This window comes from Chiroxiphia lanceolata, chromosome 3, assembly GCF_009829145.1.
Source record: "Chiroxiphia lanceolata isolate bChiLan1 chromosome 3, bChiLan1.pri, whole genome shotgun sequence".
Taxonomy (NCBI): Eukaryota; Metazoa; Chordata; class Aves; order Passeriformes; family Pipridae; genus Chiroxiphia; species Chiroxiphia lanceolata.
Genome location: NC_045639.1, coordinates 107020257 through 107036224, shown reverse-complemented (window position 1 = coordinate 107036224; position 15968 = coordinate 107020257). Strand labels below are relative to the sequence as shown.

The following is a 15968-nucleotide window of genomic DNA, read 5'->3' as shown; positions in this document are numbered from 1 at the left end:
AGGAACTATAGCTTCCTTCTTAGGTCCCCAACATTTTATGACTATTGCTAGTGTAGCCACTCCTGAGTGAGTTGTTTTTAATAACTTATGCATGTAGTGTCCTCGTCCAGCCTTTGTTCATAAATCCACTGCGATGAGCAGCATAGATTAATGTGTGGCTTAAATTACATAACATCTAGGCATTGTGACATAATAAGCAGATAGAGGCATGATTAATTGGTTTTAATAATGTGAATATACCTATGTGATTATCTTTTAGGTTTGAGGGTTTTTTTGGTTTTGGTTTTGTTTTAATTTTTAAAAAGGACACTTTGCTATATGCAGATAACGTGAAGAGTAAATCATCTGAGGACAGTCCTTCCAGATGCTGTTGGCATAGCAGCTCGACTTTCCTCCCCACAGACGATGTGTGGCAGGGGCAGGGTATGTCTCTTTGCTCTTTTTCTGTTCAAAGGCAAGTGCACTAATGCTGATACTCTTTGTAGTCTGCTTCCTAAGCCTCAGAAATCAGGAGCCACTTCCCATGTGGCTCATTCACTGGTAGAGATAAGGGAGAAATCCAGTGTTGGTCTAGTTTTTGGCAGATGCCCAGAGCTGCTGTGAGCTCGATCAGGCAGGAGGTGCCCACATGGGACCCTCGAGAAGAGTGAGAACCTGCATTTTATTTATGTTTTTCCTCAGAAGATGACAAAAAAGGGACGCAGAAAGTACAATCTTTTTCAGTGCACACATACTGCTGTGCAAAGTGCAATTAGAGCTCCTGGGCAGCAGGAGCAGCCGTAGGGAGGCTGTCTGCAGGCTTCTGTGGCGGTGTCCTCTCTCTGGCAGTTGCACTGCTATCAGCTGTGGGCAGATAAGCACAGGAACAGGGCAAGCACAGGGCGATCCCTCCCCACACCCTGCAGAGAGCGGGTCAGGGACTTCCTGAGCCAGATGCATCAGGATAGGCTCTGCATTTCAAAAAAACCCCATGTTTAGCAGTCAACTCAGATTACTAAATTTGTGAAATGAGTTCAAAGTTGTGTTTGGTTTTCATAACTGAAGCATTGCGTTTCCCTCCCTCCCATCGTGTTGTGGGAAGGTGGAGCTGAGTGGCCCTTTTCCAGGCAACTGCAGTCTGGGCTAGGGGAGAGTCATGGAGAGACAGGGTGCTTCTAGAGCTCAGAGTACCTTTGCCTAAACTTTAAATTTCCTTGGTAATACCCTGAACACAGATGCAGAATCCACCTCCAGTGCACTGTGGCAATCAGGATTTCAGTCTTTTTATGACTGGTAATGAGGGTTTTTTACTTTCAAAATCTACTTGAAAGACCAGCATGGGTTCTGAGTAGCTGGAATAATTTGGCATGAACAGTGTGGGTATTAGGTGACCTTTTTCTCTTGACCTTTTGGCCAGGATTGAGGGAAGTATCTATATATACCCCTGTTGTTGGGAGGCCTTTCCCTGCTCTTGCAGGCATGATGGCTGACAAGCGAGCAAACCCCTTCGGACTCTAGCTGCTCTGATTGCTCAACTGTAGGAGAAGCCAGAGTGGTGGAATGCATTAAGGAGAAAAGACTGTGGTTGTCTTGCTTCTCTGCCCAGTGGTAACTGAGGCTCTGCAGCAGATGCATCATTTTGGCCATGATTTTATAAATAGCACTGTTTGCTTTAAAAAGAATAAAAACAAAAATCCCAACCCCAAGCATTCCCTTCCCTTAGTGCTGTGTTTCTTTATCCCTGCCTTGCCCCAAGAGGGTGCCTGGCCCTTTCCAACTTTGGAGCCCGGCTCGCCTGCGCTGGATGGAGGGAGGCAGCGTGGGCAGCTCATCAGCAGCGTTCCCTTGCACTGCATCTAGCACATGTCAGACTTGGCACACTCTGGGCTTGATCTGCAGTTGCAAAGCCAGGCAGAGCTCCGCTTTTTGAGTGCCATGTCTGTCTGAGAGCAGAACAGATAGGAGCAAATTCAGCAGGTTGCTCCTGCAAACATCCGAACAGAAGCATTTGGAAGGATTATTCTGCCTGCCTTACAGCTTGCTTCTTCGTCCTGGTATTTTTTCTTTCCTTTGAATCATCAGCCTTGATATTGATGCAGGGGAGGGGAGTGTCACGAACATGTATTCCCTGAATTTAGATGAGGTAATGGTTGGCATTAAGGACGATGCTGCAGGCAAAATGAGCTCTTTGACAGTCAAACACAGCCTGTTAGCTCTTGCAGGCCTGGAAACTTAAAAAAAAAAAAAAAAAAAAAAAAATCTATTTATAACCTGAATACAAGTTGGGGTCATTTTATCAAATCCAGAGTAGTACATGTATTGAGTCTCTTTGTTCTGTGCTGGTGCAGCCAAAGGAACTGGATGCTGGACTCCTGCTCCTGCCCCAGCCGGCAGAGCTGCCTTGGCCAGCTCCCCGCTCCACATCAGGTTATCTTTTTGTAAAGTACCAGCAATAATAACACCATCACTCACAAAAGCTTGAGTGTTGTCAAAAGGCTAAAGTATTGTCACAACTGAAAGCATATATCCATAGAGGTAGAGAGGGAGCTAGTGGTTAGAGAACTGAATAGTCACTGCGATATGGGAGTGAAAAAAGACTATCGATCAGCCTGGTTTCCAAACAACACACTGCTGTGTTGACATTCATTACTGATACACGCTGCTGGTGGTTAATTCTTAATTATTGTCATATCTGGAGTGCTGTGCCCATTTCTGGGCTCTCAAGTACAAGACGGTCGTGGACATACTGGAGTGGGTCCGGCAGAGGCGATCCATGCATATGAAAACCTGATGAGGTGGTTGCCTATGGTCTGCCCAGAGGGTGGAGAAGAGGCAATGAGTATGAAGTGAATTTCCACTTACAAGCTTTGTTTTTATGGTGAGGATGGTCAGACAACAGAACAGTTTGCCCAGAGAGGTTACGGAGTCTCCACCCTTGAAAATATTCAAAACTCTGATGGCTACATTCCTGAACAACCTGCTACAGCTGAGCCCTTTGTGAGCCGTGGGGTTGGGCTAGACAATCTCCAGAGGCCCCTTCCAACCTCATCAATTCTGAAATCCTCATTCTGTCATCAGTCATTGTCTCTAAATGTTCAAACAATCAGTCCTTAGCAATCTAAGCCTTCATTGTCTGGGGGCATTCGGTATCTTGCACCTGAAGCCACATGGTCAACACTGATGGCTGCAGTCTCAGCAGTCCCACCAGCAGGTTGAGGTGGCCAGGCCTCTTCCACGAGAGAAGGGGGCCCCAAAGTGGGAAGTGTTTTTCATTGTCATTTTTCCCTGCTTATCATTAGTGTTTGCATACTTTTCATTCCTGCCACAAACAGAAAAGAAAGAGGGCTGAACCTCTTCTGGTCCTGGCATAATTCACTTTATTTTTGAATCCAGAAAGTGCTCTGCTTTTGCCAGGCATCTTTCTTGCCTCTTCTGCAGGGTTGTTCTGGATCCTCCTGCCTCTGCCTTGGAAGCTTTACTTGCTTATGTTTCCCAATCCTACCTTTGTGCACCTATACCACACATCTGCCACTGCCCCTTTGGTGACATTTATGTACTTATGCTTTGCTGCCTCACAGAATGCATCATAAGCTGTGGCTGGTTTTGCTGTTACAAAACATGTAACCCACACAGCGCAGTTGGCTGGGCTGTTTTGGAGCACTTGTGTCTGGCTCCAAGGAAAGCAAATACTAATTTTATCCCGTGCATCTGCTTCCAAGTGCAGTGGACCTGGCCTTTGGCAACAGCACAGGGCAGTCTCAGAAAACCCACATTCTGCTTTGCAAATGCAACACCTCATGACCATGAGAGTTGCTTTTTACCTGTGTCTTGGCATCTTCCCAATGAGTCCTTCTTGATTGCCAACACAAATTTTCTCCGGAACCTTAAGAAAGCTCCCATGCCTCTTGACCCTATGTTTCCTGACTCCCATCCTTCCTTCTGTTCTCGGGTTAAAATAAATTTTAATTATTTTGTTTCATGAGAATCAATAGCTTCTTTCCACTAAAAGAAGTCTTCAGTCTGGGATTTATTTGATACTTTGCCCCTACTGAATTATGAAAGGTGCCAAATGAGGGAATCCTACACCCAGCTATTGGTAGCAATAGTTTTGATCTGTAACACAGAAATGCAAGCTTTAGTCAGGAAATTATCTATCCATTTGAACTGAGTGGATTACACTTGGCCTCCAAGTGTAAGAATTTGGGTTAAAACTGTGCTCATTACACAATCAACTGCCCTTTGCAAAGGGCTGGGTTTTCTACAGCAGCCACAGAAAGACTCAATGCCATGGACAATATGCAGCCTACTGAGGGACTGCCCTGCCAGATGAACCTCCCTTAGGTTGCTGCTGCCCATATTGAGGGAGAGCATGCCAAGAGGGATGGTGGAAGATCAGAATCCAAATGTACAACTCTGGATTAGAAAATTTTGAATCCCTATCTCAACGACATAGAGTGAGTTTTGCTGCAGTACTTTCCAGTTTCATTTTCCAGGCCAGATAACAAGAGTCAGCCTGTAGAGTACTGTACTCCACCCTATCTATCAGCAGGCACAGAGAACTTGCTGACTGTTCCTTTTTGACCAGATCCTGATACTGTGGGGCCCTGTTTGCCTGTTTCCCAACACCTCCCAGGGTGCAACTGGCTGCTCCTCAGCATTACACAGAGAGAGACTGGAGATCAAGAGCATTCAGGTGGTTGGTGCTGGGATGGCCTTTCGTCTGCAGAGGTGCTGGCAGCGTCCCTGATTTCTGAAGAAACCTTCAACATAGTTCCTTTCAGGATCTAAAAGTGTCTTCATTGCATGGGGTATATGGAAACCACCTTGGCCCTGAAACGCATGCTGTAAATATTTGCTGCCAGCAGAAGAGTACAGCTTTGTCTGGGTGGAGTTGCTGGGGGACTGAGGTGGGTTGCAAGGAAGAACCTAGTTGGAAAATGTAACAGACTTGCTTTTGTAAAAATGAACACCAGGAATTAGCAAGATATTGGTCTATATTTGCACCAGGAGAGATATCACCCCCATTAGTGCTAAGCCCATATGGGGAGCAGGGGGACTTGCTGCTGCATGGCATGTTCCTTTTAGTGTTCCTGCTCACAGAAATTACTGATCAGTTTTAGACTGTGAGAGAATTTTTGACCCAAGGAAAATCAGTTGCTGATTTAAAAATACTAGAGAGTATTCAAAGTTTAAAGGCATTGTGAGACATGTCACTGTAGAAGGGAAATATGCTATACAAGAGGAGAGATTTTAAGCCAGAGCTTTGGGATAAGTACATTTAATCCGATTTACCCATCAAATCCAGCAAATTTTAAAGAATCTTATATTGCCCTTAATTTTACTCTGAGTTGACTTTAAACATCCTGGGACACAAAGTTTTGGGAAGAGTAATTCTGAGATGTGGCAGAGTCACCACTGTCTGGCCAAGCTTCATTACCACACATGACAAGGGTGAAGCACAAATGTAAACCCATTGCAGGCAGATTGCCATTAAAACTATTTTCATGTTTAAATGTACATTAATGCACTTTTTGAGAAATCAGAAGTTAAATACGTGAAAACAACAGTTGTGGCTTCCCATGTGTTAAGTTATGGTCTGTTTTGTTTGCACACCCGCGAGAGCATCCACTGGAAGAGCTGCTGCCTTGCAGCTCAGGAGACTGAATTCTATTTTAGACTGGAATTTTACTGGGGAATGTGTTCAAAATTACTTGTTCATATTCCTTTTGAAGAAGGAAAGACTCTCTATGTAGAGGGCATGGATTTTAAACTGAGAAACTTGAGCAATGTTTATAATCATGTTTATAACATTTGGCAGCAAACTGGTCAGAGCAACTTTTTGGAAACAGTTTTCTTTTATCATCCCCAGCATGCGTTTGGTTTTGGCCCTGCTTCAACTGGAAGTTTTTCCATCAGGTTTGGGATTTTTTTAATTTTTTTTATTTTTATTTTAAGACACATAATCAGCTAAGAGTTATTATTATATGCTGCGTTTTTGAAGTCTTTCTCCCTTTTAGGATAAGACTTAGGATTGTTGCATTCAAATCATTAAAAAACAACCAAGTAACCCTTTCAAAGTCTTATGCTGATTTATCTGCTTTTTTGGACCTCGTTCAGTTTGTGTAAAGGAATTAGACTGGTCTGTTTTGCCTTCTTGCCTAAGGACCACTTGCCAGTCCTTTGTGGAGAGGCAGCTGAGGGCTTGCAGTCAGATTTTCAAAGGTACCAGACGCTGAAAGATACAGAAATCTAAAAGATTTTGATAAGATTTTTGCGTAGCCCCCATGACATGGTCAGAGTTGATCCAGAGTAGGTGTTACCTGCTTCATGCCTGTTTAAAGTTGCTTGTTAGGGAAGTTTGGAAAACAGTGCTTAATGGTGCTTTTCTGGCTTACATTCAAAAAAAGAAAATGGAAAAGGAAGATGAAGTCAAGAATGTACTTCGTTTTATTTTTTATAGGAAAGAAAACACCAATGAGAGCATTAATGAATGCACAAATCCTTTGCTAATATTACCCTTCCATACAAATAATTGCACAGAGGATGGTGTGTTGCAGTGAGTGGAAGAGCCTGCTGTGTCTGCCAATGTTTCTGGATGTGCTTGAATCCTTCTCCATGGAATTAAAAGAAAATATTTGACCAGCCATGCTATTAGTTTTGTAAAGCTCGTTTTCTTGAAGTGCAGGCTGGCAGGGCTTTTGTTCCTATATGTGTTTTTCTGTCCTTCTTTAATTTTCTTCCTGTCATGAAGAGTGCAGTCAGTAATTGTGAATTAGTAGTCAATGTGTATGTTTTAATAATTTTTTAAAATACATTTGTAAATGTCTTGGTACATTTAAGACAGATGCATATATGCACACCCTATGGCAAGCAGAAAGGTGACAGGTATTCTTTGCAGCATTTGTGCTACTCGTGTGAGGCTGGAGGTGGTGTGGATTTGAACATAACTCATTTGTACACTTGCTTTAATAGATGACCCTTCAGTGTTTGACCTGGACTCTGACTGGAAAGCTCCCATGGAAGAGTGGGGGAACTGGACTGGAGATGAGGAACATCAGACAGGGGAGGAGAAGGAGAAGGTGAGGCAGTGATGTTGATGGCCAAGGGAGACCTGCTCCACTGGGGTCAGTCTCATCCAGGCTGGGGTCTCCAGTCCAGCCCTGGAGCTGGGCTCCTCTGGTTGCAGGGGCTTTCTCACACCGGGAGGAGGTGCTTGGCGTGGTCACTCCCCTGACCTGTCTGAGATAGCTGGAGCTGGGGGACACTTTTGCAGGATAGGCTGGGGGGAGTTGGCTGGTCACTCTGCATGAATGAACTCTTTCTACCACTGCTGACTTTTCCAAATACCTGGGCCTGAAAAGAGGTGTGGAGTCCACAGCTGACACCAGCCTTCTGGGACATATTTATTTAAGTTTGCTGATAAGAGGGTTTGCTGATAGTGCTACAGTGGTAGCTCGGGTGGAGAGGTAGAAGCAAAAGGCTTGCTGTTTAAATGCTTTCTAGAAGCCCAGAGAAATATTCCCTTTGGCAGCAGTCGGAAGAGCGTGCTGAGCTTTTTGCAAAGAGCTGTGTTAATCTCAGGTGTGTACCTTATCCAGAGAGATGCCCTGCTTGTGCGCTGTCAGAACACACTCCTGGAGGTAATTGGTTTTCCTGAAAAAACCCAAGAATTATCTGTCCCATAACTCCTCTTACAACATCTCTGATGCTTTCAGGATTTGCCAAAAGGCAAAGCAGGCATTCGCTTCTGCCCTTCTGGACTTGAAAGCAAAACACAGCGGAAGAAGAAGAAAATGGAAGTGAAGGAAGCAAGGGGTGGATCTGGGCTGAAGCATGTGAGTATTTTTTATTCAAGAGTAGTGTTTGGTTTTCCAAGAACAGAGGGGTATGTCTTCTCTGTTAGGATGTTGTGACCCAAGGGAGACTTTTCTTCCTCTCTATCTTCTGGCTTCCTCTTCTCTTTTCTCCCTGCCTTCCCACAAAAGAAGTGTGAGCACAGTGAACCCCGGGGTTTTGCAACATGGTATTCCCTAATAGATTTGCAAAACAGTTTGATTTTACAGTACAGAGAGTTGTGCACTAAACTTGGAATGCATCTGCCTAAGCATTTTTTCTTCCATGATTAAAGCCAGATGCACTCCAAGTTTAGTATACAATTGAGCTGTGTTTTATCTGTAGCTGAAGGTCGCCCAGAGATATAAACAGTAATGCAAAGGTGGTTCCCGAAAGTCAGTGAAGATAAAGAGAGGCCAGTGTTATACCAGCAAAAAGCTTACTGAGAGAAAAATGTCTCAGAGTGCAACCAAGAAAGGCTGTGGAGGGTGTCAGTTCATTGGGGATGGCAAGTGCAAAGGAACAGGGTGTTGACTGGATTTTGGAGCAGCCCTTGGCTGTAATGTCCTTGCTGTCCTGTGAAATGAGAAATGCAAGGGTGAATCCCACAAAATGTCCTAATTGTATTTCATTCACTTGTCACAGAATATGTTTTTCTGGACTTGTACAGCTTTTTTTTTGTTGTTTTGTTTTTATCATTTCTCTTCCTGTCACACCCACTGTGGTCTCTCATGATCCTCAGGACAATTTTGCTCCCTGAACTCCAGATGCTCCCATTTTAAGCAAAAAGGTTTTAACTGACCACAATCCACATAGTCATTAGGCCAGTCCATCAGTTCCCAGAGTGCTGCCAGGCTACTTGCTCTCTTGCACATCCAATTAGTTGGTTTAGCTTTGTATGTACCTTAATGAATAATCTTAACAGTGCTGCTTAGACTCCTCAGGACAGCATTGCTCTTCTGGCATGTTTATGGTGGGCCAGAAGAAGCTCATGTTGTATGTCAGCCCCAAATGCTGGTGTCTGTTGCTGTGCAAGCTCATCCTTCAGAGATGGACAAAAAAAAATGAAATTACTTTTGAAGCCAGATCTGCAAAGTTGCTCATCACACTCCTTGTGCTACATCCAGAGTTTCTGTGGACTTTGGACATTTAGCAGACACGAGGCTCATCTTACTCTTCAGTGTCACTACACAATGACAGTACTTCCATCTCAATATTTCTTGCTGTTCTCCCATTCACTGGGGGAAGCAAGGGGAAAAATCATAATTAAAGACAATTTCAACACTATAATCCCCTCTAAAACAAATAAATAGGAGGTAGGTTGAGGACATGCCTCATGAGGAATATTCTAACATGTAAAAATTAATTTGTCCTACAGTTTCTTTAAATGCCCCCCAATAATGACATTGTCTCTCATATTCTGTATTTGCATATATTTCGTTTAACTCGTATGCTTAGTGAAGCATATTGTTTCAATTAAACCCCAGCAAGGTTTACAAACAAGAATGGAAGAAGGCCCAAGGGACTTGATATCTACAAACTATAGCAGTGATGCAGTCTCTGTTTCCTTCAAAAAATCCTTGGATGTTGCTAATAATTCACCCAGTAATGGTAAGTGATTGTTTTTGCACATCTGATGAATTTTCAGAATAATATGTAATCTGAGAAGGGTTCACAAATGCATTTTTAAGTGAATATGCAAAATGCTTCTCCTTTAGCTGTATATGTTAATTCTTTGAGAACCTCTGCATTACTGGGTATTACAGAGGCTTTTCTGCGACAAATACCTGTTCCTGCTCCTCTCAGTTACTGAGCAAAGCTACGATTGCATTTAGTGACAGTAATTTTTTTCAACACAAAACAGAAGGAAACGTGTTTTAGTGAGTTAGAGCCCGCTAAAAACACTCAGAGCCCTCCCCATGACTTTGGATTACCCTTAAAAGTAGGTGGCCCTTGTCAAACACATCTAAGAACCCTTAAATCCCCTTCATTAGGCAAAAAGCCAACAGTTCTCAGGGATGTGATTGCACATGGAACATTTGTGCACTGGCCCCTGTTGTGTGTATGGCAGGTGTATCTGGAAAAAAGGAGAGGAGGAAGAGGAAGAAAATGAAGAAAGAGACTTGAGGGAATTGTGCAGCTGCCAGAGTGACAACCCGATGGGGCAGGCATACTGATGAGCTGCAAGGATTCTGCTTTCTGCGATGCCACACTGAGCCCAAAGCAAAGGGAGACTTCAGGAGACTCCCAGTGAGAGGAAGAGGAGAAGAGGAACAGTGAGCCAGAGAGCGTGAGTGTGTGAGAGAACGGAGAGAGTGAGCAGGCTGTGCACAGGAGGTGGTTTTGAAACAGAGTGGCTGTTCATTGCAAACCGCTGCCCTTGGTCAAAAGGTGTTGAATGGAGTTTGACTGGTTGCATTAGGTCCTTTCAGTTTTTCACTGTCATGTTATTTGTCAACTTGTAGTGTTATATGCCATTGTAGAAATAGTTGGGCTGTACCTGACTGTGATTGTACTTTGGTCCCAAGGAGGATCCACCAGATAGTCTGGCTTCCTCTTGCATTTTGGCAGAGGTACTCATCGACAGGCTAGTAATGTACAGAAGGAAGCACTGTTCAGAGACAAGGGGAGAATAACATGGATCATTCTCAAACCTCCTAAATATTTTTAAATCCTTGTTGGCTGCTATAGTCAGACTTTGCCTCATATCTTGCCATATTTATACTTTTTACCCCACATCAGACTAGCGTGCTCCACAAGGGAACATTTCTAAAGGAGATTTTAAACTTGTTTGGAAAGCTGGTCTAAACCTTCTTTTCTCCTTGGATTTCATGGTGGGCTAAATTTTAAAGTCTGTATGTCCAAGCATGTTGCATTCATACCTATAATAGACTGAGGTAACTTTTAAAAACATTTTTCTTCATGTGTTGTTTCGAAGTTTTTATCATTTTGTTACTTGAATATTCTAATATAAACTAAATTTGTGAATGAAATTTTTAAAAATGTCAGTTTAGTATTTATTGACAAGTGTGTATTTCTCCTTGTCAGAGAGCTCACAGTATGGAGGAGAGAATGTGTTACAATTGAATACTGTGGTTTATAAACAATGCTGAGTTGACACCACTAAAAGCAGAAGCCCTTTATCCCTAGAGGAGCTGCAGCTTTGGTGGTAGCTGGGAGGATTTCTTCAGACTTGACCCATCCCAGAAGTGCTGCCTCGAAGGATGAGAGAGTGTTTGTCAAATCTCCCATCTGCATTCGACTCTGCCTTTGGAGATGGTGTGGGAAGGTTATGTTACTAATGCATGTTAAATGTGTGCACATTTGTAGGCTTTGGGCTGATGCTCTGAAACTCATTTCACTGGGACACTGAGTAACCAGGGACGTGGCTTTACACTGCCACGGCTGCACTCCTGTTTGCATCATGGAGCCAGAGGAGAGCTCTGCGCTTCTGCCATGGCAGCCACCCTGCCCCTGATCCCGACTCATCTGAGCTTTACCTGCAGCTCAATACTTTTACCTTGATGGCCTTCACCTGTTACATAGCTGTCAAAGCAGCCACACCCTTCAGAGAAGCAATTAACTGCAGCAATGTATTTGTGTTTAGAGTTTAGCTACTATATGGTAAAGGGCAGATCTCTTGTGCTGTGATTTTTGGGGTAGTTAGCTGTGTGCCCTGAAATTTAGCACAGCAGGATTGTTTCAGAAAGGCAGAGGAGGGGTAATCTTAACTGATACCATTAGCAGCCCACTGTCTTGGTGTTTGAGTCTCAGTGTAGGAAAATATTGGCAGTGTATGAATGCACTGACTAGACCAAAGGGCTTTTATCTGGAAAGTAACTGGTTTGGAGCAGATGCATAACAAGAAAATACATGGCCTCACTGGAGGAGCCGGTACAGCAAGTTCAAGGGTTTAGATGTGCTAATGAGTATGTGGGTAATAAGCAAAGTTCTGCTATCTCTGCAGCCAATGTAAAACATTCATTGACCTCATTGGGGCCAGGATGTTGCCCATGGTCTCTGCTTAGCATTGAATATAACCTCTATCATCCAAAAAATTTCTTCTGCTTTTTTGTCTATATCTGCTTGCAAACTTTTTGATGTCTTTGTAACTATGTTTTATTTCAATGTTTCAGGACTTCAAATGTCACCGTTTTTATAATAAAAAATGAAAAATTTTATCCAAAGCCCCGCACTCTTGAGCAGTTTTATTTAATTCGTATGTGTGTGAGTGAGAGCATGTGTTTTTGGCTAAAACCATTTCATTTTCAAGCTTTTTCAAGGTACTATAAATGTTTTTTAAGAGATTCCCTTCATCTGAACCCTTTTATGTTTAGGAAATCCTCATGACATTCTTCTGTTGTTGGGATGAAAAAAGAACGAAGACCTGTAACACTGCCAAGTTGACTATGGTGCTGATGACAAGCAGCAGCAGATTATATTACCCAGCTTTTCTGTCAAATTCATCAGTACCTCTCTTACCGACATCAGTGCTATCTGGAGAGCTGCATTTTTCTTCTGGCTCTGCAGCTTCACAGATGGGAAGCCATCAGTAATACAGATGGGTTCAATAGTGCTGTTATAGCAGCACATTATTTAATACCCTATTCTAATGTAGGCAAAGAAAATACACTCCTCCAACTAAATACTCTTGATTGGACGCTTTGCTAAATAATTGAAAAGCACTCTTCAGGGCAAGTTGGGTGGCAATGTACAGCCTGCTTGTGTGATTCATCTGCTTTGTCAGCACTTAGGAAGGGTATTTTGGGTTCTGCTTGGTTGATATGGCTGTGGTAGTGCCAGAAGCCTTCCTGCACTACACCTCCCAGTGCCGCTGCTGCACGTGCTCTCAGTGATGAGAAAGTGTTCTGAAGTGAGAGAACTGAGTTTAAAAAAAAACCAAACCCAAACAGAAAGCGCTCAGCAACTGCTGTCAACTTCCATTCTTTCTCTTCCCAGTCCTCAGAGGCTAAAAGACCATTACACAGCTTATCAAATTGCCTTCACAGATGCTTTGAAAAGCAGGCCTTTGAGTTCCTTATGAAACGCTCCTTCACCACCGCATGTTCAGGTTACTCCCTGGTTTCTGTGCTCTTAAAACATGTTTCCCCTTCTCTTCTATGAGGCTGTGCAGGCTTCTATCAGCCTGCTCTGCTGATTCTGGTTCCAGGAGGGTTAAATGAATGTGCTAGATGTGCACATTCTCCTAGTCTCTGATCTTTGCTAGCTGGAGTCTAGGGTAAATCCTCAGACAGAAGATTCAACATCCCTCCAACAAGCTGAAGCATTGCTTGAGCTATAGCTGAATGTTATCCCTTAGAAGAGTAAATTGAGAGTAGCCTCTCTGGTCATCCATCAACCCAGCGTAGTTTAATTTTCAGTTCATGGGCCAGGTTCAGCTGGCTCCCCCTGCCTTTTCCCTAAGCAATTTATTAGCTGCTTGAGAGGCACATGCCTTAGGAGCAGCCAAAAGCTCTCCCTGTGCCTGCAAATGGCCCAGCAGCTGGAAATCAAGCCTCTGGTGCAGCCATGGTGTGGGAGGTGGGCTGAAGTGTGGCTGGGAAACATCTATGATCTGGTTAGGAGACAACAATTAATTGTTCCAGCAGCAAATGATGAAATACATGGCTTTAAGTTTCCACTTTTGCTTAAACTCAGTCTGCTCTATTTTTGTAATAATACTCTTTCTTGTGGGCAGCCTTTTGAAGGTGAAAGATTGGCTGTATCCCTAATAATAGGGCCTTATCCATACGTGGTGAATCCATTGTATCTCTGGCATTAAGATGTGGTTGATGCTGTAAGTCATGAACTGCTGACCTACAAAGCTGTGTTTACTCACAAGCAGACAGCAGGATGCAGATGCAGAGGCCGAAGCTTTGCTTCACACTGCAAACGTGTGTAACTCTGCCAGGGTTAAGTGGGGCAACCGCAGAGAGGAATTTGGCCTGCTGCTCCATAATTTTCCATAACTGACCATTGTAATTGTCTATAATTATCAAGGTTCCACCCAATCTGCAGATTGGTGGCACAGCCGACATATCTGCACAAGACAAGGAGCAGGTACATATGCTAATTGTCTGGCAGGAAATAATTTCTTTATTATGCTCACTTTTTCTAAGGGTAGCTGGATGTTGTGAGGAGAGAGGGTTTTGAAGTCATGGGCTACAAAGATTAAAGAGAGGAAGCCTTGTCCTTCTTCTGTGATTGTACTGAATCAGACCCAGGGGTATTTTCAAGGCAAATTGAACTGTGCACTATGTGCCATCCCTGACATTCAGCCTCACAGATGTTCTCATCCGCAAAGGGAAGGTCCTCCCGTATTGAATGGACATGGTAATGCATCGGTCTCAGAAACAAACTCCCTGTGTCTTTTGGGGAAACGGCCACTGCCACATAAATTGACCCCTCTATTGTCCCATCAAGAGAATATCAGAAACTTGGCAAACTTTATTTTCTATCAAATTTTAATTTCTCTTTGCACGCACAATTTTCCTTTGGTTCTGCGTAGTGCATGTTACAGAGACAAGTGATAAATAGCTTTATTCAACTCATCTGTGTTCCTCTTGGAAATCTTTGCTGGCATCTCAAATTGCAAACCCAGTCAAAGAGTCAATGTGTAAAGAAATCACCACCACCAGAAGGGAACATCCTGCTTCCCTGAACAGGTATCGTTCAGGTCCTTAGGCTCATCCTATTCACCCTGCCAAGATTCATGGAAGGGCAGGGCCGGGCAGTGAGTACAGGACATTTCCCCTTTCCAGCGCTCACTGTTTGTTCATGTGAAAGCACTGAGATATCTGAAATTGCAAGTACCATTTTAGATCGTGTTATTTTTAGACATTTTCATAGCTCCTCAGCTGTGTGGAGGCTGCTATAAATGAACCACAGCTCTTTTAGTTTATCAGATTTTGATTCTCTAAATGAAGATGAGAATTTTTATTCAGTGTTTGAGAGTCAGAAAACCTGAGCATAGAGAAAGTCACCCAGAAACACAGTCTTGTGCTTAGAGAAATTTTACATCATGCTGTCATATTTTAGCTGATTTTCTAACCTTTATTTTAAAAGGTTTGGAACTGAGTTAAACTGACTCTTGCTGGTAAAAGATAATTCATATTGTTAACAGCAACCAACTAGAACAAATAGTATAGAAGCTTGGAACATTACATTAGGAATCCCAAAGTGATGTTGATTAATTCAGTAAACAAGAGTAAAATTCAATAACCACAAAAGTCATTGTGACACATTCTTATTACTTTCTTACCTCTTTTACAAGAAACCACTGACTCTCCAAATTACATTGTTTTCTTCCAGCAGAATCCATCTTGGAGAAAAAGGCTGGTAAAATTTTTTAATGCTGACGTCAGGATATCTAGGATTTCACCGTGTGAGTCACCAAGAGCAAAGTTTCCCCCTGAGTAATTTATTTGAGGGATTTTTCCCCTCATTGATATGCTAATGCTTTGCTTTTACTTTAGTACATTCTTATATCTTTTAAGGAAGCAAAAAGTCAATCCATGATCTTAGCCTGCATATTTTTCACACCTTCTGCAACAGTTCTATGGATTTTTCTAAATTCTGCTGAAGGGATATGGTGTTACATATTGCAATAGCTATGTAAAGATATTACCTGCTTTGTGATGTTGAAAATCTTTGCTTTTTTAATTTAAAAATGGTTGTTCAGTGTAGAAAATAACCGAGTTTGAGAAGCTACCTTTCCTCATTTTTTTTTCTTTTTTAATTTTGGAATGCAGAGTAGTAGACACATACAATTATAGGAAAAAAATATAGGAGTAACTTGTTACTGCCCTTTTAGTTAAGTGACTTCCACTGGGGATGGAGGAGCTCCAACATGTCCTGCACTGTACCTTTTATTCCCCAGTAAAGAACCCAGTGCACAAGGGACTTGTTTGATTTTCCCAGAACTTTGATTAACCTCTGTAGTGTTGGTCAAATCAGTTCATCTCTCCGCGCCTCAGTCTCCCAACCCCAATTGTGACAATATTTTCATTATAAACTGATATGAACTCTGCCTGAGGAGGTTACATAAGATCATCAGCTCAGGATCTGCAGGTTTCCCTTCACGCAACAGAGCAAATGCTGAAGTAGAACTGTACCTCATCCTTCAAAATATTTCCATCCTGGCAATAGTACAGTGT

General features: G+C 42.8%; 1 protein-coding gene across 1 annotated transcript in view; it reads left to right on the top strand.

The window, feature by feature from the left end:
* Positions 1-12007, top strand: part of LOC116784069 (protein LYRIC-like) — a 30391-nt gene extending 18384 nt beyond the window's left edge. The window contains exons 8-12 of the mRNA XM_032682248.1: positions 325-423; positions 6952-7058; positions 7695-7814; positions 9300-9423; positions 9884-12007. Coding sequence (XP_032538139.1) covers positions 325-423; positions 6952-7058; positions 7695-7814; positions 9300-9423; positions 9884-9939 — 506 coding nt within the window. The 3' untranslated portion in view covers positions 9940-12007. The remainder of the gene's footprint in view (positions 1-324; positions 424-6951; positions 7059-7694; positions 7815-9299; positions 9424-9883) is intronic.
* The last annotated feature ends 3961 nt before the right edge of the window (positions 12008-15968 follow it).